The 26,215-nt window shown below is 37.0% G+C and overlaps 2 protein-coding genes across 5 annotated transcripts in view; one reads left to right on the plus strand and one right to left on the minus strand.

Moving 5' to 3' along the window:
• Positions 1-6,945, minus strand: part of MON1A (MON1 homolog A, secretory trafficking associated) — a 31,166-nt gene extending 24,221 nt beyond the window's left edge. Inside the window, exon 1 of the mRNA XM_074197997.1 lies at positions 6,857-6,945. The gene's annotated coding sequence lies outside the window, so the exon portion shown is untranslated. The remainder of the gene's footprint in view (positions 1-6,856) is intronic.
• A 797-nt stretch (positions 6,946-7,742) lies between these two features.
• Positions 7,743-26,215, plus strand: part of RBM6 (RNA binding motif protein 6) — a 98,107-nt gene continuing 79,634 nt past the window's right edge. For 2 of the 4 annotated variants that reach the window (XM_074197987.1, XM_074197989.1), the window contains exons 1-4: positions 7,743-7,846; positions 13,937-14,044; positions 17,236-18,553; positions 19,189-19,278. In XM_074197987.1, the coding sequence (XP_074054088.1) occupies positions 14,001-14,044; positions 17,236-18,553; positions 19,189-19,278 (1,452 nt within the window). In that variant the 5' untranslated portion in view covers positions 7,743-7,846; positions 13,937-14,000. Of the gene's footprint in view, positions 7,847-8,194; positions 8,217-13,936; positions 14,045-17,235; positions 18,554-19,188; positions 19,279-26,215 lie in introns of those variants that run through there. The other 2 variants (XM_074197988.1, XM_074197990.1) reach the window with 2 other exon arrangements.

Genomic DNA, 26,215 nt, shown 5'->3' on the forward strand with positions numbered 1-26,215 from the left:
GTTTGCCCAAGGCCACACACAGCTAGGTAATTATTAAATGTCTGAGATTGAGTTTGAACTCAGGTACTCCTGTCTTTCAGGGCCAGTGCTCTATTCACTGCACCACCTAGCTGCTCCATATCAATAATTTTTTGAGAGCAAAAAAAACTAAAACCAAAAAAACAAGTAGGAAAGTGCATGAGAAAGCTTGGAGAGGGACACATATAAGCAAGCCAGTGTTGTAATTGTCATGAAAAATATATGTTTTTAAAAACTTCATAGTGTTTGTAATAGAGATTCATTGTGTCATATACAATCCTAAATTCATTTAATAATGATAAAACTAAAATAGTCCCTGATTCCTCAAGGAATCTGCATCCTCCTGAAGAAAACAACATGTAAGCAAATAAATATTATCCAAGGCTATCTCCCGTAGTCCTGATTCACATCTGGCCACTGGACCCAGATGGTTCTGGAGGAGAAAATAAGGCTGGTGACTTAGCTTGTCATGGCATTACCTCCCTGATATTGTGGACTTCTTCCAAGATGAAGGACAATCATTATTATTATTATTGTTATCATAAAATAGATTCCAAATAAACCCATGAACCAGGCTTCCCTCAAGCTCTAGGCTTATTATTGGTTGGGTTTGATCTTTTAGGTGCCCCTTCTCCAAATCAAATTCTCTTTGACTTGATTTGTAACTTTCCAGAGTTTATACTGAATTCCCAAATGTAGGTTATGTGAAACTCATGTCTAGCAGCAAATGATTTTAACAGTTTTTCATTTTATATCACAGAGAAGGAAGATGTAAAGAGCCTTAAGGAATCCATTAAACAAATGTTGTAGAAAACAAGGAAGTAACATTAATAGCCTAAATATTTAGATAGCCTGTTTTTTTAGTCTCCTTTAAATACTGAAATATGAATTGAGAAATCTGTGAACACTGGCTTATGTGGAGAGGATCTATATTTTATGCAATTGCAGTGAATAAAAGAAGGCAATGCTGTTTCAAACACCAAGTTATACATGAGCAGTGGAAGCATGGTACCATTTATGAATGGTTTGTTTTTCTATATATTTATGTCTGGGTATCTACCATAGCAATTCATTTATTTTTTTATTTTTTAGATTTTTGCAAGGCAATGGGGTTAAGTGGCTTGCCCAAAGCCACACAGCTAGGCAATTACTAGGTGTCTGAGGTCACATTTGAACTCAGGTCCTCCTGACTCCAGGGCTAGTGTTCTATCCACTGCGTCACCTAGCTACCCTAATTCATTTATTTTCTAAGCATCATACACAGTGACAGGTATGGACCCAAACTAAGGACTGCTGATTTGGAAGTGACATTAGATTATATAGAGGGTACCACTAAAAGAATTCTATACTATGGACTCTTTTAGGGAAAGGTATGTTAAGTCTTGGAAAGTTCTTAACTGATTGTTTCATGAGGGAGGAAAGTGCTGTAGATTCAGCCTCATGATGTGAGTTGCCTGAAACTGTGGAGCTTTAATCATTCAATAAGCCCTTATTAAAGGCCTCCTATTTGCCTTTCCCAGATTTCTCAGAGTCAGAAGGCAAAAGTAAAAAATAGAAAGAATCTACTGGATGATCATCTCCTGAAACTGCCTGATCAAAGAAAAATATTATGAGTAACTAAAAAGAAAGAATTCAAGTAACAAGTTGCTACTGTTAGTATAATATCAGATTTGATAGCTACAATCACAGAGAAAAAGGAAAGCTTGGAGTGATTTTGCCAAAATGGAAAAGGCAGTGACTTATAACTAATAACATATATATCAAAACTGAGTATAATCTTATAAGTCTATGAGTATAATGGATCTTTTATGAAATAGAAGATTTCTAAGAAATCATGAGGAAAAGGCCAGTTGCCAATTATCCATTTGAATTCATACAAAACATATTTCTGTATTAGTCATGTTGCAAAAAAAAGCAAGAAGACTAAGACAGTTTAAAAAATTATATTTCAATTTACACTCAGAGTTCATCAGTTCTCTCTCTGACAGTAGATATTATTTTTCATCATGAGTCAAGAAATTAATATTCCAATAAGGAAAGACTAAAAGGGAGCTGAAAGTTGGGGTGAGGCATGGTAGCAAAGTCCAGAGAATAAAGTATTCTGGACTAGGCTGGGCCCTTCCTCAAAATGGAGTTTTGGAAAAGAACTTAACAATATGGATAGGTGACCACAGGGAGGAAGGAAGAAGGCAGCTGAAACCTGATATCAAAGTCAGGACAATGGAGGTTCAGAAGAAACTCATCAATGAGAGAAGGTATAGTGGTGTAAAAAGAAGGCAGCTGAGGCATAGTAGTGAAGTATAGAGAATGATAAATGATAAGTCTGAGTCCTTCAAATATAGTGGAGCAAGTGTAGAAAATACCATCTTATGAATCTTACTTTCATCTAAACTGGACAAAAAATATTGAATATAATTATATACTGATAATAGACAAACACACAAAGATTGCCACATAAACATACCCAAAAGAGAAATAGGAGGAGAGAGAGAGAGAGAGAGAGAGAGAGAGAGGAAGGATAATTAAGGAAACTCCAAGTTGGGGAGTCAAAAATAAAGGGTAGCATAAAAATAAAGGGAAAAAGAGGAAAAACCTGTGATCAAGGGACAGAATGAGGGGAAGAGAAGAGAAGGATAAGAGCAAAATTAGGTCACTTCATTTATAGATCAAACTCCCTCTCTTTTGCCACTTTCTTACTTACAAAGACGGGGTGGCTTCAAGCATAGGAAAAAGATAAAACAGATTGGATGTAGTGAATCATATTATTAACAGTTTTAACTGTGAACATGAATGAAATGAAGTTTCCTTAAAACAGGAGATGATAACAAAATGAATTTTTAAAAAAGGAGAATTCAGCAATATGTTGTTTACAATAAAAAAAAAACCTCACCAAAAAAGGCACTTGAAACACAAAGAGGTTGTGGAGTAAAATCTATTATGTTTCAGGTGAGCTCAGAAAATAAAGAGTAGCAACCCTTATGTCAGATAAGGCTACAAACAAATGTAGACATGATAAAAGGAGATAAGCAAAGAAATCTCTTTAGGTAACACAAGTAACCAATACTTAGCAAATGTATCAAACAGAAAAGAATATAAATACTCAAAGGGAAAGTTAGCCAATTTGGCAAGGATCTAAATAGAACTTTAGAAAAATTAGAGTTGATAGATCTTTCATTATCAATTAGGAAGATAAAGGGATTCACATATTGTCAAATGTGTATGGAATCTTTTTCAAAACTGATTATGTATTGAGTCATGAAAATCTCACAAACATGCAGAAAAGCAGAACACTAAAGATCATTTTTTGATTGTGTAAGAAATCCAGTAATAAAGGATGTTTAAGAAAGAGTTGGAAATTAATTGGTGACTAAATAACTTCTAAAGAATAGTTGGGTCAAAGAATAAATTAGAGAAACATCAGAAAATTTCAGTACATAAAATTTTAACAATGAGATGATATACTAAATCTTATGGGACGTTGCTAAAGCAGTCCACCGGGAAAATTTTTGTCTCTTATATAATTTAGCAAAAGAAACAAATCAATGAATTGGGCATGCAATTTAAGACTAGAAAACTAACTAAACATCAAAATATTTTAAAAACCAAAGAAGAAATTAAGAAAAGCAAAATAAAAAATTAAACTGATAATTAAAACTAGGAGCTAGATATTAAAAACAAGAGATAAATAGCTAATATGAATTTTAAAAACTGAGAAAAAACAAATATTTCATATGAAAAATGAAAAAGAAATCACTACAATGTAAGAAGAAATAGAAAAAAATTATTTAGAAATAAATCACTTTGCTCAATTACATAATTGCAGTAATTTCATGCCCACAGGGCAAATTGACCCCTGACTTTGGAGTTCTTCTATCCCTCCAGTATCTTGCAATACAAACATCTTTAGCTTCTGAGTCTTGGAATCCTTTATTTGGAACCCTAACCTCACATTTCCTCAATTTACTCATTTCATATGAATTATTCCTCCGTTCCTTCTCAACCACATCCAAAGATGATTATAACATTGATCTTATCATGATTCACAAATGCTGCACTTCCAGGTTTGTAAATTCTGGAGTTCTCTTTTCTGATCCTCTGCCTTTTAGTCTCAAATCTTGTTCTTTGCCTATTCTGTGGTATCTAATCCCTCAGCTTTTTAAGTTCTTTTCCAGTTCATTATTCTTGCACTAGCTACAGTCTCTTCCCATCTCCATTTTGATCCCTTAGTGAACCATTTCACCTTTATACAATCTTCTTGAGTATCTTATTATCTTATATTGTCTTAGTATTACATTATCTTGCCCTGCCAAATTCCTGCCTGGAATTACTCCCACAATTTGCCACCTTCTCTCTTATTCATGTGCTGCTGAAAGAAAGCAGTGCTAAATGGATCCAATACAAATTTGTTATATAACCTCAACTGTGCCCTCATTATTGCAAGTCAATCCTTTTACAACTTTTACAACTCTTTAACCTTTTTAAATTATTTATATTTAGAAATTGTATATAAATTGTTTATTATTTATATTAATTATACTCTCAACTGAGAAGTTACACTTTCCTGAAAAAATGGAGGCTTAGTATTTCTGACACTGTAGTTCATGAACTATTAGCAATCAGTGAGCACTTTAAATTAGCTTTTAGAAAATATACTCAAATGGTATAGAAAGAGAAGATGATGCTTTGCAACAAGCACATGTGGGATCCCTACTGGTGAAAGCCATAATGTGAATTTCTTAAGCAGTGAAAGTCATGAATAACATAAACCAAGATTAAAATAAGTCAAAAGAAAGTATACTGAGCAGAGCAGGCCCTGGGTATGACTTTTTTTTATCTTCAGTCTATAACCTTGCAAATCCAGGGTTATAGTCCAAATAGCACTGATCTGTTTACAGAAGTATCTGGGACTTGAGGACAGTGCTGAGCAGAGGAAACCCCAAAATATCAATTTGCACTTCTCCTTTTCTGATTTCTGTGGAGTCTCTGCAGGGATCCTAATTTGTTGTTGGGCAGCTCCTTTAGACTGTGTGAATTTTATTAATCAAATTTTATTAATCAAATTATCATTCTGGAGCTCCTGATCTGTTTCTTTGGTATTATGTTGGACCCATCATTTGGGGGAAGCCTTGAATATTTGACTTTTTGGGGATGTAAGACAAATAGATCAAAATATTTTCTTCAAAAGATGACTTGGGGATTATTTTTTATAAGCTGCCTGCCTTTTATAATAGGGGACTTACTGACAGTGAGTGTCATTTTCTCAAGTTGTATTTCTTGACTTTGAAATAGGCTGTCACTGAAAAAATATGAGACTTTGTGCTTAGAGTCGATTCCAAGTCAAGGTAGACAACAATCTGCCAAGATATGTTTTGAAAAGCACTGACTTGGAAGCCACTGAAACAATTTGAGACTTTGTACATAGAGCCAATTCCAAGTATAGGTTGACAGTATTACACTGATGTGTTTTGAAAAACACTAAGTTGGAAGCCTCCTTAGAGATGGATTGTGGCTTTAGGCAACTAGGAATTCAGCCTGTGTTACCAGCTAAAGATTATCAATTCAAATGCATGCCCCATTTTCATAGTCCACAAGGGTTGGAAACCAAAGTAATACTTAATAATGGGATGAAGGTGATCTATCATGAAGGACTTATTTGAAGTGAACAAGTCTGCTGATGGGAGAGAGCACCAAGGTGACTAAGGGAAGAGCCTGGGGTTGGAACCCCAAGACATTGCCTACTACATACAGGTGGCAAGGGTAGAGTGCATCCCCTTAGTGAATGGATACATTCCTGCAGAAAAATAAGTGGATTCCATCCAGTATAAGAGACAGGAGAAAGAAGAAAAGGGAGGGGAGAAGAGGAGAATGCAGGGCTGTGGAATTTCCTGGTTAACCCAAAGATGAACTCCAAAGTTGGAGGAATTTCTGCCAACTATCACCTTTATGGGTAAAGGAGAAAGATGAAGAGAGGAGAATAAGAAGTGGTAGAGAAAGAGAGAGCAGGAGATAGTAGGTCCTGTTAAAAGTTGGAAGAGTGAAACAAAATGAACACCAAAAAAAATGATGAGCACTACTGTTGCCCATCCCCCCCATCTCCTTATTCCCTCCTTCCTTTTCCCTAGTCCTGATTGACCTATTAGTAACCTTTTTTTTTTAGCTGCTTGCCCAAGGCCACACAGCTAGGTAATTATGAAGTGTTTGAGGTTGAATTTGAACTCAGGTACTCCTGACTCCAAGGCCAGTGCTCTATCCACTGCGCCACCTAGCCGCCCCTATTAGTTCTCTTTTGATCCTGAAAATTTTATTTTTGATCTACATGTACTGATGCTTTTATGCAGTTATCAGGAGGATCTCTGCATTAGACACATCTCTCTGTCCTTAGACATTTCTTAGAATTCAACAGAGATTTTAATGCTTATGAGATAATTTCCTTCAGTGAGTGGTAGTAATAGCCGTGGTGGTGGTGGTGGTGGTGGTGGTGGTGGTGGTGGTGGTGGTGGTGGTGGTGGTGGTGGTGGTGGTGGTGGTGGTGGTGGTGGTGGTGGTGGTGGTGGTGGTGGTGGTGGTGGTGGTGGTGGTGGTGGTGGTGGTGGTGGTGGTGGTGGTGGTGGTGGTGGTGGTGGTGGTGGTGGTGGTGGGGTGACCTTTGGCCATCTAGCCTAGCTCACCTGAGCACACCACTTTTGAAGGAGGGCAGATGTTAGACACCTGCTACACCACCACCGGAGGTGAGAATTAGATCTGCTCAAAGTCCCTGACACCTGAGAACAATGTCAATTATTGATGGAAGGAAAATTTCCCAGAATATAAAACAACCAGGATGGTATGTATGAGTTACCTTTAAACTGGAGACCGGTTATCCCAAGGATTTTTTTTTTTGTGTGTGTGTATTTGAGGGAGAAGACACCCCAGGATTTGGTGTCCAATATTCTTCACGTAGGACCATCTTGCTAAATCACTGTGCTAGAAGCTAATTGACCGCATCTTGTCGGTCTGCGAGCCCACCCGAGGCAGATCCCGAGGCCCACATTACAAATAGGTTAATCCAGACTCCATCGCAGGCCCAGCAATAGCCGAGCTGGAGAGTTGGGGGGAGGGAGGGGCAGGGCCGCTGGACACGTGGCCTTATTAGATGGCAAGCTCCTTGTGGGAAGGGCCTGCTTTGAAGTCCTGGTTTCCTTGGCCTTGAGGTGAGTCCATTATTCTCTCCCTTGATCTTTGTCCCTCCGGGAGGTACTTAATACACGTTTATTGGAACTGAGCTGAATCTTTATCCTAAGAGACACCTTTGTTTTAAACGTATACAAGGCCCGAGGCCTGGAAAAGGGAACGGATGCTAAGGGCTATGACCCTTAGTGATTCTGTTCGGGTGCGTGGAATTTTTATGGCTAGACACCTTTTTTGGGGGTTCTCTTTCGGGTAGGGGGGAAAAAAATCTTTTTAAATTGAGGTAGGCCCTTAGGGCATCAGGTTCCAAACTACCACTCCCAGCAAGCCTCGCGACGGCGGAGGTCCGGTATCGAGCGCCATCTTGGGAGCCGCAAACGCAGCATCTTCTTATTGGATATCCCTGAATTCCGTCGGTCCTCGGCGCTCCCCCCTCCCCGCCCGACGGAGGGCCACTTCCTTGCGCGGTGCAGCCTGGGAGTCGTAGTCCGCGGGGCCCCGAGGCCGACTACAGTTCCCAGTGGGCTTTGGCGTCGGAGGGGGCGCCTTTGTGGAGGCTCGGCCGCAGAGGGGGTTGGGAGGAAGTTCCGGTCTCCTGAGCGCTGGGTCGGTGACGGCGGCGACTGAGGAGGCGGCGACGGGGTAGCTGTCGCTGTCTCAGGTAAGGGCCCCGGCCGGGGGAGCCGGGCTGCCGATGGAACGCCCGGCCTCGGCCTCCGCTCTCCGAAGGTCGCGTTGTGGGGGGGACAGGCGGCCGGGCCCACCCGGCCCTCCTCGACGGCCGCGCCTCGGCAGCGGCCTGCCCCGGCCCTGCCCGCTGGGGGCGGCGGCGCGGGCCTCGGCCATCCGGCCGCGCGAGCGGGCGAGGTTACCGGCCCCCGCCTCGGGCCTGGCGGTGGGTGGGGACCCTCCCGCCCCCCGGGCCCTCCCGCCGCCCCCCGGGCCGCTCCCGCCGGGGTTTCCGCGCCCCGGCCGCTCTTTGCAGGAGTTGCCCCTCCTCGCCGCGCCTCTCCGCGCCTGAAACGGAGAAGGTTCGTTTTTTTCTCGGAAAGCGAGGATTTTGGCGCCCCCCACACACCCCCTTTTAAAATTTGATGTAACTTTTTACTATTTGGGGGGGAAAAATGGTTTTTTTTGGTGGGGCAATGAGGGTAAGTGACTTGCCCAAGGTCACACAGCTAGTAAGTATGAAGGTTCTTGAGGTCAAATTTGAACTCCAGAACCAGTGCTGGAGGAAACGTTTTAATGGGATTTTGTACTATTTCTTGTTAAAGGAGTCAGCATTTCTGCAGTTAATTTTGTATTTTACTTAATGTGTTCTCTCAGTGCTTCTTTCCACAAAAAGAAAAGCAAAGGCTCATAGCCCAGTAAGCCCAGGAACTCTAATCATCTAGTCCAAAACTCCCATTTAGTAGATGGAAGTCCCTAGCAATAGCTTCTGTTTTAAACTAAAAGTACTCTTTGTGGATTATTTTGAATATCTTAGAGACTTTAATAAAAAATCCATGATATCATGGCTGCACTTTTGAACTTTGGTGTGTTTGAATTTACATTTGAGTCTATGTAATCTTCAAGACATCATTAGAAGCTGAAGTTAGAGAACTTCTGTTAGATGTGTGACTTTGGGTCTAAAAGTTGTCAGCTGAGTTTAGTCTCAGCTGGCTAAGACAAAAAAATCCGAGGTAATTGGTCCAGGGTTCTGATTGTTAGCTTCTCTCATTTTAGGATGGTGTAACTGCAGTTGTGGCGAAGAAGGGTTTAGGGGTTAAAGAAGAATGTAGGGGATCAGAAGAGGGTAGCTTTTGTCACCTATGATTAGCCAGGTAGAATGGCTAAGCCTTGCTCTCAGTGAGCTTTAGTTCTGAACTCCTACTTTGTTGAGTGAACTTAGAATTCTAAGAGTCTAGAAAAGGAAGGCATTTGAAATCATTTTTAGTCCGATTACCCTATATACTACCTTATATAATATGAGAGAACTGTCTCAGAAAGGATTAGCAAATGTGATAGGTTTTTTCAGCTCTTGGTTTCTTAATTTGTAAATGGAAAATAAAATTCATTTGAAAACCCTTGAAAACATAAAGATCATAGATAAGTTAATTTTATGGTAGAATGCATTGGATATTTTACAGTGTCATAGAAATTGTGTGATAATTTTGTGTCTTTCAGTATTAATAAACACAAGTTGATAGGCAATAAATATTTGTCTTTAATTGTATAACATGAATAACTTGATCAAACATTTAAGTACCTGCTGTTATGCCAAGCAATATGCTAGGCTCTTGGAATACAAATGCAAAGTGAAACAATCCCTACTTAAAAGGAACTTAAATTCTAATTTAAGCGAGAGACAAGTGTGTGTGTGTGTGTGTGTGTGTGTGTGTACATACACATACATACACACACACACACACATATATATATATCAGTGTATATATTGGTAGGCATTTTTTTTTTAGGCTTTTTTTGCAAGGCAAATGGGGTTAAGTGGCTTGCCCAAGGCCACACAGCTAGGTAATTATTAAGTGTCTGAGACCAGATTTGAACCCAGGTATTCCTGACTCCAGGACTGGTGCTTTATCCACTGCGCCACCTAGCCACCCCTAATTGGTAGGCATTTTGACTTTTGTCCTACCTCTAGAGTTTGACTCTGGAAGATGAGTGAGGCTGATGACTGCAACAGTGCTGCCTCACTTAAATCCAATTGTCAGTGGTCCATTCATAAACAGATTACTAGAGAATAAATACATTATATCTGGAAATTTAATTTCAAGCTAGTTTGGGAAGAAGGGTACTAGCAATCAGAAGGGATGAAGAAAGGTTATACATAGTGTTTGATCTCTATCTTGAAGGAAGAGAAGGATTCTGAGAGACTGAGGTGAGGAAAAGAGTACCTTTTTAGGCATGTTGTACCAAGGTTTGGAAGTGGGAGGTAGGAGTAAGAAGGAAGGGCAGAGTGTGAGGGAGATTAATATTCTATGAAGCTGGACATGTAAATTGGAGCTGGGTTGTAAAGGACTTTAAAAACTAAATGAAAATTATGGTTGAGCTTAGTGGCAATTAGTAGCTATTGGAATTTAAGTAGGGGAGTAAATCTGCATTCAAAGTGAGTCACTTTTGTAGCAATGTTTAGAATGGACTGTAGTGAGAGATTTGGAACAGGGAGAGCAATTATAAGACTGTTGTTAGCCAAGAGGCAATAAATGCTTAAGCTTAAATGGTAGCTTTGTGAGTGGAGACAAGGGGTCATTTGTGAGAGATGCTGTAGATAAATGTCAAGATTTGGCAACTGATTATATTTGTACGGTGAGGGACAGTGACTTGCTGATAATTGAACCTGAAAGACCAGAAGGATTTTGTTGCCTTCAACAGAAATAGGGAAGTTTGGAAGAGGGAGGAAAGATGAGGTCAATTTTTGAAATGTTGAGTTTGAGATAGCTATGGGACATGTCCAGTTTGAGGTATCTAATGGACAGTCAATTACCAATTCCATCTGGGATGGAAGCTCAGAAGATAAACTTGTCTGGATATGTAGATCTGAGATATTTTCATAAAGATGATATTTAAACCAATGGGAGAATGAAGAGTAAGAGAGCCTGTGACAGAACCTTGGGAGCCCTCCCAAATTAGGGGTTCTTTAAGTTGTTCAAAATGTCATTATGAGTTTTGTTTTAGAGTTTATTGAATGCCATTTTACAGAGGAGGAAACTAAGCTGGAGAAGAAGTAAACGGACTAGCCAGGTTTAGACAACTAGATTAAAAAAAAAACCCAACCATCATTGAAGAATAATCAAGGAATAGACTCACATTCTTAGAAAAACAGTGAATTATATATCAGTAGTTGTGCAGCAAAATGCCTATATAAAGGGAGCACAGTCTTTAAACAACATTTGGTTCAACTTTAATTGTCATAGTGAACTTCTAGATTTTTTTTTGTTTTTGGAGAAAACTTTCTCATTTGGGATATTTTTAAGTATACTGAGAGGGCCATGTTTTCAAAGTTTGTGGACTTTGCTCAGTCTCATTTATTATCATGTGTAGGAACGCACAAGTACTGAACTGGGAATCAGGAACATCTGAGCTCAGATACTAGCTGCCTCAGTTTGCTCATCTGCAAAATGATATAGTTAGATTTGATGTCATCTAAGGTCCCTTTCAGTTCTAAATCTGAAGTTATCCTATGATTATTATTTTTTAATTGTTTTTGGTTTTTGCAAGGCAGTGGGGTTAAGTGACTTGCCCAAGGGTCACACAGCTAGGTAGTTATTAAGTGTCTGAGGCCAGATTTGAACTTGGGTCCTCCTGACTCCAGGGCTGGTACTCTATCCATGGTGCCACCTAGCTGCCCCTGATTTTTATTTTTGTTTTTGGTGTTTTTAGGATTTTGCAAGGCAAATGGGGTTAAGTGGCTTGCCCAAGGCCACACAGCTAGGTAATTATTAAGTGTCTGAGGTAGAATTTGAACTCTAGTACTTCTGACTCCAGGGCTGGTGCTCTATCCAGAATTTGAACTCTAGTACTTCTGACTCCAGGGCTGGTGCTCTATCCACTGTGCCACCTAGCCGCCCCTGCCCCTGATTTTTAAATAGCTTATATATATCATAGTCGAGAAATACAAGTTCTTCAATTTAACAATTGGTCATATTCTAAAAATTCACTTCTGGGTCAGTTTGGAATACTTTTTCTCATACAAATTATCTTATTATAGTGGTTAAGTTTCTTAATCAGTGCCTAAAAATTTATTGATCCTTAATATAACTGAACTATGTTTCTGTCCTAATTGTATTCTGGAACTCTGTAGTTTTTCATCATTGTATATATGGGAAGATATCTTCTAAGTCTGTTTGAAATTTACCTTCTCAGCCCTGAGAATAGTCACCACCCTTTTCTCATTAAAAATGGTGGTCGCCAGACCTTCATAGCCTAAGTGATCCATTGCTGCAGGAATCTTTCAATGTATCTTATTGATCAGATGCTACAGCTGAGGAAGGGGAAGAGTGAAGTATCCCCATTGGAATTCCATTGGGAAAAGTAGACATTAGGAGGCCTTTAGCTGAAGGAGCTCATGGTAGCAGTGATCAGAGTAGCATATATGACAACTCTTAATTTGCAACTGTCTGTAAAGGGAGGAAATAATTCCTTTTCTTGACAAAATATTGAAAGAAAGCTATAGAGGATGCAAATCCCATTGTACTCCTTGCCTTTCATTATAAAATATTAGTTTTGAGCAAAAGGCTGCCTTACAGTATCTCCCATGTATGGATCAGAATTATACAGGAGTCCTTAAAATATGTAATGGATATAACTGACAGCTGATTATTAATATCAAGCAAGGCATAAAACATGGGAATGTACACTCACAATGTTCTAGCAGAGTTCAAATGGAAGGGGGGGTACTCCATGTAGATGGTGAGATATTCCTGCAGGTATTCTTACTATCCACAGAGATAGTGTCTTGATTGCAAAAAAGAACAAGAACATTTTGAAATCTAATAAGAGAAATAGTCACTCAAAAGAATTCTATTCATACTGCTTAAGAGGATGAGGAATAGCTTTTGTTCATACTTGTGATGAAGAGAAAGCTGATTTGTCGCTGGAAAATTTCATAGACCTTTTACTGATTCCAAACTTCTTGAAACAAAGGTCTATTTTTTTGAACTGGGAAAAAATTATGGATGGTTATCCCAGTGAGAGATTTAACTTTGACACAAATTTTGAACCTTTTCTAAAATACTATTATGTCAGAAAGAGAAACTAATATTAGATCTTCTGTCAGTTTTTGCTGCCCTTGGATACTAAGGTATGCTTCATTTCTCTCTGTAGTTGAAGGAACTCAAAATAGGCTTACTTTCCTTTATTAGAAAAAGTAGATGTAGTGCAAGAAACATGATCAAATAGTGCACTGAACACTTTTCTATTAAAGCGAATCAGGACCCTTGAGGTGAGTGGGAAAGAAGAAATTGAGGAAATAGGAAACCCTAAAAGTTCATTTGTTTTTTTTAGTAATCACTCTAGAGGCCCCTGGGTACTGACATAGCACTTGTCAATGATCAGGTTCTTTTAATTTTCCTAATATTTCAAAGTTTGTGTACTTGCTTATTATTTATTTACTTTTAGGTGAGTAGTCCTGTGAGGTTGTTTCCTTCCCCCTCCCTATTCCTTTAATATTCTTTCCTTCCATCCTATTGAAGGAAGGGAAGGTAGTTCTCCTTCTGACTTTATCTTACTTTAAAATTGTTTGAACATTATAGATATGGTAATTTTTAGTACTTCTTAATTTGTCTAACTATTGACTGAATTGATCAATTGATAATTGTTATAGAAAATGATTATAAAGTCTCTGACTGGTGCAGGTATTACAAGGAACAATAAATTGCCTCAGTCTAGTTATTTTCTCTTGCTGTGACCCAGTTTGATCAATCAGTCTTAAAAAATGGGAATAATGGTAGTTGACATTTATATACTACTTTAAAAATTTTTGAAGTCCTTTCCTAAGACTGCTTACTTTGAAATTTTGCTTGGTTAGTAAGAGTTTAATTTTTTTAATTAATATTTTAATATTAAGAAGAATTCAAAATAAATTCTTTTTAAATAGTAGGAATTTAGTATATTTGAATCATTGAATGACTTTTTAAAAATGGGATTATTTTCTTGGTATAAAATAATATGTACTCAAATATTGACTCTTCTTTAACTGACATTAAATAAACAAGGATTTCAGGTTTCAATATGCAATTTTTTTTTTTGTGCTTAGGTTCTTTTACCAGCATTTGATTTAAAAAAATCCATTTATTGGGGCCCTCCCATCAGAGGAAGAAATGTGGGGGGACCCTCGACCTGCTAACAGGACAGGCCCTTTCCGGTATGTAATTTAAATTTTATAATCAAGAAGTTAGTCTCAATGTGTATATTTTTGGTTGCTTTGTGAAAAATTTACAGTGGCAGGCCTACTGTGCATTTGATCTTATTGCCAAATTTGCTATTAAACTTAGCTTCTACATTTTTTATTTTATTGTGATAGGATTGTTGGATTAATGAGAGAATTATTTAGATGTTTATGTTCATTCTTACAATGCTAGATTTCTCACCACACCAGTGAGGTCCCAAATTTTGACTTCTCACAAATTTAGTTAGCTGTTTATTTGGAGAGGAACATGAGCGTCATTTTCTTCTCTCAAACTATTATATTTAACTGAGAATACACTTTTAAGTTTTTAGTTGCTTCTAAAATGATTATACAACATCAAAAAAATCTATAATTTTTTTTCTTCCTTACATTGTGTATTTTTGGGACATTTGCTATTGCCTTTTCAGGGAAAAGCATTCTTTTATTTAAAATAATTTTCTAAGTGCTCTCAAAGTCCTTTAAAATAAGTACTATTATACCCATTTATTTTTTAAATTAAAGAAAATCTGATGGGAAAACTTGTTGATGAAAAATTTTTTTTATTATAGTCCTATTATGTCCCAGTTTTAGGGATCACTCCTAAAAAATAGGAATCAAGATAACTCACAAACAAATAGCATTGTAAGGTAACTAGTGTAATTATCCTTTCCATTTAATAAGGAAATTGAGGCTTCTATAGGTTTAAGTGAATTGTTTACAGACATATAAAAGCTGAATATTGGGACTTGCTTCAGAGTGTGGTGTTCTTTCCCCTACTTCACATTGAATGAAAGAAAATATTATGGTAATTAGATGATTTCCTTCCCTAGTAATTAATCTTTTTTTCTTTATTAATATTATTCCATTGAAAACAGCATTTACTACTTAGACATCCTATTGGGATGAAAATTTTTAAAGTTCTTACAATGGTTCAGTATAGTTCAAGATAATTAAAATACTTCTGATACTTTTTAGAAATAGTAATATGCTTATCATTTAATAAAATTTGGTGGAAAAGCTCCTCCCTGATCTTTAAATGAAAGTTATTTACACCTATATCAGAAATATTTTTAAAGGTTCGTTGGTGCCTGATTATGCTGAACAGATGTGCCTATCCTAGTTCATAATTCCAATTCCTGAACTCAAACAGAAATCACAATCCTTATCTTCTTTCCAGTACTCAATGAGATGAGTTCAGTAAATGTTAGGTAATAGATTGAGTTAATGGATCTCACAGGAAGGTTTTGCCTTCTATCTAGGGACCTTTAAGATGAAGGTGGTGTAAGTTTTTTTCCCCATTTTCTTTCACTTTAAGCCAGATTTTAGCTCAAAGGGTCAGGTTGCTTTAACTTTGTACTAGGACTCATATTTTGACATTTCTCTACTTGTAGATCATTTTCTTGCAAGTTGGATTATTTCCATATAAATTGCTTAATTAAGGTCATTGTGGATGTTAATATTCAGTGCTGTTGAGTTTGTTCATGCTGCATCATTCAGCTTTTTCCCTGTATTTGTAAACATAGTCTAGTTTTTAATTCCTTTACCTCATATTAACTGCCTTAAATTTTAATTTAATAGATGAGGAAACTGAGGCTCATATAGGTTTAAATTACTTGCCCACAGTCACAATGCTAGTAAGTATTGGAGCTGGACTAGAATGAAGATATAATATTTAGTCTATACTGTATTCCTATTGGATTAATTTTTGCCAGAAAGAACACCTAGTATATTTCAGGAAATGAGCTGTGTGTTTTTCTACAGTGTAATTAATATATCACAATAAGTATGACAACTGTCTTCAAGTGAGAGGAAGTATGAGATAGTGGGTAGAGAACTGGCCTCAGAACAGTTAGGAAGACCTGGCTCTGAGTCCTGCAATTAAGGACTCTTGAGATCCAGGGTAAGTCACTTTTCAATCTCCTAGGCAACTCTAAAAAATAGTAAAAGGCAGGGTAGGTCCTTATCTATTCTCATGACCCATGAAATTAACAGCTCTGATTCCCCTAAATTTTAAGTGGCTCTTCTGGCAAACCATAAAGATCTGAAGAAACTTCAGTGTAATATTAGTTGAAGTTGTTAGTAGTCGTTGCTTTCCTCCCAACAGTTGTTGCATTTGGGGCTACTGTTTCTAATTTTCAGGTTACAGCAAGTGAAAGTCCCACAACAGTGCCATCTCAAAGGAGAGCTTTTTATGACTGAACTGATTCTGTCCTAATGAATGACTTAGAAACAGTGTTGGTTTGAAAAGTTTTCATAAGTATTTTGTCTTATACCAGATGATTTTAAAGAACTTATTTTTTGACTGTTTGCATTGTAGGTGGGGTGAGGAGAACCTAGTTGTATTTGAGAACTTTAGGCTTGTGTGCTGCCATATGGCAATTATTTTTTAACTTTCCTCATATTTGCATTTGCCAAAACCTAAGTCTGCATTCAGATTATAGGTAAGGGGCAAAAGGAGAAGGGTAGATTTGAAAAGTTAAGGTCAACTAAGTTTCATCTCAAATCCTGCTAACTGGGAATGATTTTTAGCAACATAGTCATTTTTAACAAATTTCATTACAACGTAACAAATGTAGAAGTGGAATTTGATTTATAGGAATTTAACTTGGAGTACCATGAATGCTTTAAAGTGGTATTAATGCCTGTTGATAATTCAGGCAATAAATAAACTCAGACAAGGATCTTTCAGGGCACACTCGGAATTGATATATAGCTATGAGAAGTAGACCACTGACAGAACCTACCTTAAATAAAAAGCTTCTAATATACGAGTCATCATGTTGGCCTTGGAATTCTAGCTTCCCTGGCAGTAGGAAATGGAAAATTATATAGCATGTCACCATTGCTAGCTTATCTGGTATTGCGGATTTTCCCTGTTGCAGGCCTGGGTGAAAGCTTTTTCTGCAGCAGTCATGTTGAAAACGTTGTGTTGACTTCCCTCGTATCCTGAAATGGGAGCATAAAAGTTTACTCCACCACTTCGTCTTAAAATATCAAAACATTGCTGTTTTCTGCAAATCTAGGACATTGTTACAGAACTCTACAAAAAAAAAATTTTTTTTTTTTTTTTGGTTTACGGAAGAATGTGCTGTGATTAGAGAAGAATATGCTGGTGTATAGATTGCAAACTCTGGACAATATGAATAACACTGTCTTTGTTTCTACAGTGGGAGCCAAGAAGAAAGGTTTGCTCCCGGGTGGAACAGGGATTATCCTCCTCCCCTTAAGAGTCATGCTCAAGAAAGACACTCTGGCAACTTTCCTGGCAGAGATTCACTTCCCTTTGATTTCCAGGGGCATACGGGGCCTCCCAATCCTCCCTTTGCAAATGCAGAGGATCATTCTTTCAGCTATGGAGCTAGAGATGGACCACATGCTGACTATCGAGTTGGGGAGGGACCCGGACGTGATTTCATGGGGGGGGATTTCCCTTCTGATTTCCAGAACAGGGATTCTCCACAGTTGGATTTCAGAGGTAGAGAGATACACCCAGGAGATTTTCGAGATAGGGAAGGACCACCCATGGACTATAGAGGTGGGGATGGTACTTCTATGGATTATAGAGGTAGAGAGGCATCCCATATGAACTATCGAGATAGAGAAGCACATGCTGTTGACTTTAGAGGTAGAGATGGGCCTCCTCCTGATTTTAGGGGCCGGGGTACATATGATTTAGATTTTAGAGGCCGGGAAGGGTCCCACTCAGATTTTCGGGGCAGAGATATATCTGATTTGGATTTCAGGGGCAGGGATCAGTCCCATTCAGATTTTAGGAATAGGGATATACCAGATTTAGACTTCAGAGGAAAGGATGGTTCACAAATGGACTTTAGGGGCAGGGGCTCAGGCACTGCTGATCTAGACTTTAGGGACAGGGAGACAACACCTTCAGATTTCAGAGGTAGACATCGATCTAGGACTGATCAGGATTTTAGGGGCAGAGAGATGGCTCCTCACATGGAATTTACAGATAGGGAGATGCCCCCCATGGATCCAAATATTTTGGATTACATTCAGCCCTCTACGCAAGATAGAGAACGATCTGGCATAAATGTGAACAAGAGAGAAGAGTCCACCCATGACCTTGCAGGAACAGAAAGATCTCCTTTTGGCATCCAGAAGGGGGAGTTTCAGCATTCAGAGACAAGAGCAAGAGAAGGAGACTCTCATGGTTTGGGCCTTGAAAACGAGTCTTCTTTAGATTTTCGGAACAATCAGCGCCCTCTTCAGGACCAAGATAAAACGCCTCAAATCTTTGCCAACAAACAACCAATTTCTGGAGGTGAACAACAAAGATCAGATTCTGGTCTTGTATTTAAAGAAGAAGAAGGTCTGGATTTCCTTGGCCGCCAAGATACTGATTATAGAAACATAGAGTACCGTGATGTGGATCACCGTGTTCCAGGGAACCAGATGTTTGACTATAGTCATAATAAATCTTTTCCAGAAGGAAAAATTGTCAAAGATTCCCGGCAAGATCTTCAGGTATGTGAGTGGAATACAATTAGCAATGAAGTAACTTGTTTTTTTCTTTGTTATTGTTATACTGCAGAAGAGAAGAAGCTGGTGTTCTGAGAATGGTCTAAGGTTGTCTCTACATAGCCTCTTCCATAACATATTTTGAGCCATTAGAAACATTTCTGTAATATAAAATGTTCAGTTTCACAGACACTAAATTAAGTTATTCAACCATAGTTGTAAGCTAGTCTATATGGTTCAGATTATATTAGAAATCTAGTGTGACTGATATTAACATTTAGTTATTTGTTCTGTTTTTCAAAGTTCATCATTAAGGAAAAGAAAACAATTCAGCTGAAAAATACTCTTTTTCAATATGGGAATGGTTATTTAGGGCATTTATTCATAAAATTCCTATCTTATTGGACTTCCACAGAGAGTGAATTTATTAGGCACTTGTTCTAGCATTTATATCATAGTAATTCGAAATCCAGTTTCTTGGGAACTGTCATAGTCGTATCTCATGTTCTGACAGTTCATTTTGTGTAATAAGGTCTTTTGTCTTTAATCTTTTGAATATGGTATGACATTCCTTGATTGTCTTATTTTGTATCTTATCACCATATTTTTGTAGTTGAAATCATTTTCATTCTTTATTCAAGGACCAGGATTATAGGACTGGCCCAACTGAGGAGAAACCAAGCAGGCTTATCCGACTAGGAGGGGTGCCTGAAAATGCTACAAAAGAAGATGTAAGTATATTTTAATTTTTAAAAATAATTGCTAAGCTAGTATCATTGGATGATAGAGTTCATGGAGGGGAATAAGGTATAAGAATCCTGGAAGGGTAGTAGGGAGCCAGTTTATAAAAGACTTCAGGAACAGTTGGGTGGTGCAATGGATAGAGCACTGGCCTTGGAGTCAGGAGGACCCAAGTTCAAATTCGACCTCAGTCATTTAATAATTACCTAACTGTGTGACCTTAGGCAAATCATTTAACCCCATTGCCTTGTGAAAAAAAAAACAAAACAAAACCTAGGGGTAAAAACCTATCTTTAAAAGGTAGAGAATTTTATATTTGATATTAAGGGCAATAGAGAACACTGGAATTTATTAAATGGGGGTGGTGACATGGTCAGAAGTGTACTTTAGGAAGATCAATTTGACAGCTGAGTGGAAGATAAATTGGGAGTAGGGAGAGTCCTGAGGTAGTGATGATATTGTCTAGGTATGAAGTGATGATGGTTTGTGCCAGGATAGAGGATAGAGAAGGGGCATATATGAGAGAGTTTATGAAAGTAGAATCAACAGGACTTAGTAATGGAATGAGAGAGAGTGAGGAGTTGAGGTTGACAGGAGGTTGTGAGCCTGAGTCCCTGGGAAATTTAGAAGAGTATTGTTTTGGAGGAAAGATAATGAGTCTGGTTTTAGACATGTGAGTTTCAAGGTGTCTGAGTGCCATCCAGTGAGAGGACTGAAATTTGAATGTAGGTCCTCTGTCTCTAGAATCAATGCTCTTCCAATGGGAAATGGGAGGCAGTCAGTCATTTATTTCTGTTTGTCTCATTATGTGCCATATATTCATTTTCGTATATATAATATATATTTAAATGTGTATATGTGTGTATATACGTGCGCTTTTATATATGTATACATGCAATCATACATATATACATATATGCCTATATATAATAAACACAAATATATATATAATATATTCTTTTGACTAACCAATATTCACATTGATATTGTCTGTAGAATGTTGCAGTTTATGGTATCAAATCAGGCCATTGCAGACATTACTTTTTAAAATAATTTATTTATATATTTTATGGATATCTTTTGTCACTGAGATTTCCTTGCATTTTTTCCACTTCTCCTGTCCTAGCCAGTCATCCCTTATATCAAAGACTTTTTAATTTTTATTTTTAGAATTAATTTATTTGAGTTTTACAGTTTCCCCCCATTCTTGCTTCCCTCCCCCCATCCCCCACAGAAAATATTCTATTAGTCTTTACATTGTTTCCATAGTATACAATGATCTCAGTTGAATGTGATGAGAGAGAAATCGTATCCTTAAGGAAGAAACATAAAGTATAAGAGATAGCAAGATCAGACAATAAGATACCAGTTTTTTTTTTTCTAAATTTAAGATAATAGTCCTTGGTCTTTGTTCAAATTCCACAGTTGTTTCTCTGGATACAGATGGTATTCTCCATTGCAGAGAGCCCCAAATCGTCCCTGATTGTTGCATTGATGGAATGAGTGAGTCCATCAAGTTTGATCATTGCCCCCATGTTGCTGTTAGGGTGTACAGTGTTTTTCTGGTTCTGCTCATCTCACTCAGCATCAGTTCATACAAATCACTCGAGGCTTCCCTGAATTCCCATCCCTCCTGGTTTCTAATGGAACAATAGTGTTCCATGACATACCTATACCGCAGTTTGTTAAGCCATTCCCCAGTTGAAGGACATTCACTTAATTTCTAGTTCTTTGCCACCACAAAAAGGGCTGCTATGAATATTCTTGTACAAGTGATGTTTTTATCCTTTTTCATAATCTCTTCAGGGTATAGACCCAGTAGTGGTATTGCTAGATCAAAGGGCATGCACATTTTTCTTGCCCTTTGGGCATAATTCCAAATTGCTCTCCAGAAAGGTTGGATGAATTCATAGCTCCACCAACAATGTATTAGTGTCCCAGATCTCCCACATTACTTCCAACATTGGTCATTGTCCTTTCTGGTCATGTTGCCAGTCTGAGAGGTGTGAGGTGGTATCTCAGAGATGCTTTAATTTGCATTTCTCTAATAAGTAATGCTTGAAAGCAATTTTTCATATGTCTATGGATCGCTTTGATTTTCTCATCTGTAAATTGCCTTTGCTTATGTTTTGACCATTTATCAATTGGGGAATGGCTTGTTTTTCAGACTTTTATTTTGAAAAGTAAAAAGAGGGACAGCTAGGTGGTGCAGTGGATAGTGTACCCACCCTGGAGTCAGGAGGACCTGAGTTCAAATCCAACCTCAAACACTTAATAATTACCTAGTTGTGTGACTTTCACTAAATCACTTAACCCCATTGCCTTGAAAAAAATTAAAAAACGTAAAAAGAAAAGAAGAGAAAAGCTTCATCAAAATCCATCAATACGGGGGGCAGCTAGTTGGCACAGTGGGCACCGGCCCTGGAGTCAGGAGTACCTGAGTTCAAATATGGCCTCAGACACTTGATAATTTTACCTAGCTGTGTGGCCTTGGGCAAGCCACTTAATTCCATTTGCCTTGCAAAAAAACCTAAAAAAAAAACCCCATCAATACTCAGAAAAAAATCTGACATTAACTGCAATGTTCCATACTTGGGGGCCGTTCTCTTCCTTTCTGAAGAGGCGTAGGGGGAACTGACTTTATTACCTCTTCTTTAGACCCAAACTTGTTTTCTTTTTTGTTTTTAATAATTTTGCAACATTCATTTTCTTTTGGTTCACAATAGTTGATTTTTCCATTTATATTTGTTGTAGTCATTTTGTTGATTGTTTTTCATTCTCCGTTTATTTCACTTCATATAAATCTTTTCATGCTTTTTTGTATTTTCATCATGTTCATCATTTCGTCATTGTTCATTATTTCTTATGGTAAATGGTTTGTTATTTTGTGTAACACTACTTAGTCATTCCCAAATTAGAAGACCTCTACTTTGCTTTTGGTTTTTTGACATTATCATAAAAAGTGCTGCTATAAAGATTTTGGCATAATAAGGAGCTTTTCTTTTTATAAATGACTTCCTTTGAGTATATAGTCAAGGGGTGTGGGTGTATAATTTTATATATGTTAATGGATATGGAAATTTTAGTCTTCATCTTATTTAATTCCAAATTCATTTCTAGAGTGGTTTTTACTAATTCACAGCTCTACCCATAGTTACTTGATGTACTTGTATTCCACAACCTATCTAAGACTTCTCAGCTTTACCAATTTTCTTGGTGTGTGTGATGAGGCCCAAAGGTTATTTTGATTTGCATTTCTTATTAGGGAATTGGGTTATAACTTGTATTGCATGAAGTTAGTTTTTTAAATCATTGTTTATTTTTCTGATTACATGTAAAGACAAATTTTGACATTCTTTTAAAAATTGAGACGTATTAGTCATGTGAAAGAATGGACCAAAAGGGAAAAAAACCATTTAAAAAAAGTGAAAATAGTATGCTTCAATCTGCATTCAGATTCCATCAGTGCTTTGGCTGAGTGTGAATAACAGTTTTCCTCATGAGTCCTTTGGCATTGATTTGTATCATTGTATTGCTAGAAATAGCTAAGTCACCCATAACTGATCATTATACAGTGTTGCTGTTACTGTATACAATGTTCTCTCCTGGTTCTCTTCACTTCACTTTGCATCAGATCATGTAAGTCCCTGTTTTTCGTCATTTCTTATAGCACAGTAGTATTCCATTACGTTCGTGTATTCTGATTTGTTCAACCCTTCTCCAGTTGATGGGCATCCCCTTAATTTCCAATTCTTTACCCAGTGTCAAAAGAGCTGCTATAAATATTTTTGTAGTATTAAGAAAAATTGCATATTCACAGGCTACTTTATAAAAAAGTGTATAGTATGGAGATAATTAGTTGACTTCTGTTGTGTACTTTGCTAGTTTCTTATCTTTAATCAAAGATAAGGTTTTTATTTCTAAGAGGACTGATGAAAATTTTGCAGGTTGCCATAAATTCTGGTAAAATATAATTGAAAATTTTTTTATTTTTTGGTAGGAGTTAAATTTTTTTTATTCTAAACTTAAACACCAAGTGAGATGAGCAGTTCCATATACAAAGCAGTGCAGAAAAAAGGATTGCTTATGTAGCTATGAATCTGAATCACATACAGCTTGTTTCTCTGTTTTCTAACAAATTCAACATTCTTAAAGCTTTAATAATTTGCTTTTGTTTTCTCTGTACTTTTAAAATGCTTGAGTGACCCCCTTGCTTTCTTACTTTTGGTAACTAGAGCAAGACCTTCTGTCCCTCCCCCTCCAATGAAAGAAATGAAAGCAGAACTCTTGTATCAAATATGCATAGTTGGTTAAAGTAAATCGCTACATTGACTGCTTTTGAAAATGTCTTATTTTGTACCTTGAGTTCATTACCTCACTGTCAGGTGGGTAGCATGTTTCATCACTAGTCTTGAATGGTGGTTGATCATTGCATCAGAGTTCTTAAGTCTTTTTTCATTGTTTCTTTACTATACTGCTTATATATATATATATATATATATATATATATATATATATATATATATATATTTTCTTTTTGCTCTGAAACCATACCCTCTGTCATTTCTTAGGATTCATAATATTCCATAATATTGATATTCCGTAATTTGTGTAGTTTTCCCCCCACTTGATGGGCACTTACCTGGTTTCCAGTTCTTTGACACTATAAAAATTGCCACTTAACATATTTTTTTTTTGGTGTAAATAAGGGAATTTACCTCTTTCTTTGGTGTCTTGTAGGTATAGGCCTAGTAGTAGCATTTCTAAGTCAAAGAGTTTGAACAGTTTAATAATGTTTGGGGTATAGTTCCAAATTGCCTTTGATTAGAAAAATTCACAATTCTACCAACAGTATATTCATGTTCTGGTTTTCCCTTAGCCATGAAGTAAAACTTCAGAGTTGTTTTAATTTCTTTTTCTCTATTTGTGATTTGAAGCATTTTTCGTATGTGTGTTAATAGCTTCGGTTTCTTCCTTTGAGAAACTATTTATATCATTTCTCTTTTGGGGAAGGAAAATTGTTAATGATGTCAAACATTAAGTATAGTTTTATTTAAAAAAAGACAGTTCTCTGTGTGTGTGTGTGTGTGTGTGTGTGTGTGTGTGTGTGTGTGTGATTTCACTAGAAAATAGTATTTGTGAGACAAAAAGGATTAAGGAAAATGTAAAAAAGTCTTATATGTTAAGATTGTTTAGATATAATTTTTAAAAAACATCCTTTTAAATAATTTATCTTCGAGTTGCTCTAATAAATTTACCGTTACATTTCTGTTTTTTTTTTATATTTCAAAGTTCCTCTTCAGCTTTAATTTATTTTTTAAATTAGAAATACTTAAAAGATTTTTCTGTTAAAGGTTCATTTTTTTCTTCCTTGGATTATATTTACCTTTTCAGAATTAGTCTTGGTTATAAGTGATCCCTTTGCCTTTTGGAATATATTCCAAGATTGCCTCTTGTTTATAGTAGAAGCTGTCAGGTCATACATAATTCCAATTTCACTTCCTTGGTCCTTGGTCCTTTCTGGTTGTTTGTAGCACTTTTTATGGGGGCAGGGCATGAGAGGAGGATATAAGAGTTTTGAATTTTGACTGTGACATATCTGGAACTCTTCCCTGGAGTTTCTTTCAGGAGGTGATTGGTGAATTCATTCTAACTTCACTTTGCCCACTTTGTTCTATTAGATCTGGGCTATTTGGATTTATGATTTAAATATGGTGTCCAGTTTTTTAAAAAAAATATTTTTCAATTCTAGTTTTCATTTCAGCTCAATGTTTTTTAAAAAATTTTATGTATTTATTTTGAATTTTACAATTTTATCCCTAATCTTGCTTCCCTTCCCCTCACCCCCCCCATAGAAGGCAGTCTGTTAGTCTTCACATTGTTTCCATGCTATACATTGATCTAAGTTGAATGTGTTGAGAGAGATATCATATCCTTTAGGAAAAAATAAAGTATAAGAGATAGCAAAATTACATAATAAGAACTTTTTTTTTTTTAAATTGAAGGTAACAAACAGTCTTTGGTCTTTGTTCAAACTCCACAATTCTTTCTCTGGATACAGATGATATTCTCTATTGCAGATATTCCAAAATTGTGCCTGATTGCTGCTGGAATGAGCAAGTCCATTAAGGTTGTTCATCATCCCCATGTTTCAGCTTAATGTTTTAAAAATTATCTCCTTGATATTTTTTCCAGGCCAATTGTTTTTTCATTCAGATATTTTATATATATATATATATATATATATATATTTTTTTTTTTTTTGCAAGGCCATGGGGTTAAGTGGCTTGCCCAAGGCCACACAGCTAGGTAATTATTAAGTGTCTGAGGCTGGGTTTGAACTCAGGTACTCCTGATTCCAGGGCTTGTGCTCTATCCACTGTGCCACCTAGCCACCCCAGATATTTTATATTTTCATTTATTTTTCTCACTCTTGATTTTATTTCTTTTGTCAGAATGTCATTGATTTATTTGGTGTATTTTAATTTCTAGGGATTTCATTTCTTGTTTATGGATTACCACATTTTCCTTTAAACTATTTATTTTTCTTTCAGTTCTTTAAATTTTTCAATCTATTGCTTCATTTCCTCTGGATATTCATGTAAGTTCTAGAAAATTCACTTTTTTCTTTTTTGCTTCAGCTTGCATTCATTATGAAAATTTTCTCCTTTTGGGGGCATTTTAAGATTTTGAATAATTTGACACAATTGAGTTTTCTTTTCTGCAGCTTTAGTTTCTGAGTTGGGGATTCCAGGGCCATCCCTTTCCTTCATGCTATGTTGTTCCTATGCTGATCTCCAGGTTCTGGGTTAGTTCTCACTTTAGATCTTTGTGTTTCAGAGTGTTAGAGCTTCAGAGCCTTCTCTGTCCTTTTAGGATAGAGTGTTAAGGGCTTCATAGTCCCTTAACCTGGGCTGTCTATCTGAG

The sequence above is a fragment of the Macrotis lagotis genome, chromosome 8 (genome assembly GCF_037893015.1).
Source record: "Macrotis lagotis isolate mMagLag1 chromosome 8, bilby.v1.9.chrom.fasta, whole genome shotgun sequence".
Classification (NCBI taxonomy): Eukaryota; Metazoa; Chordata; class Mammalia; order Peramelemorphia; family Peramelidae; genus Macrotis; species Macrotis lagotis.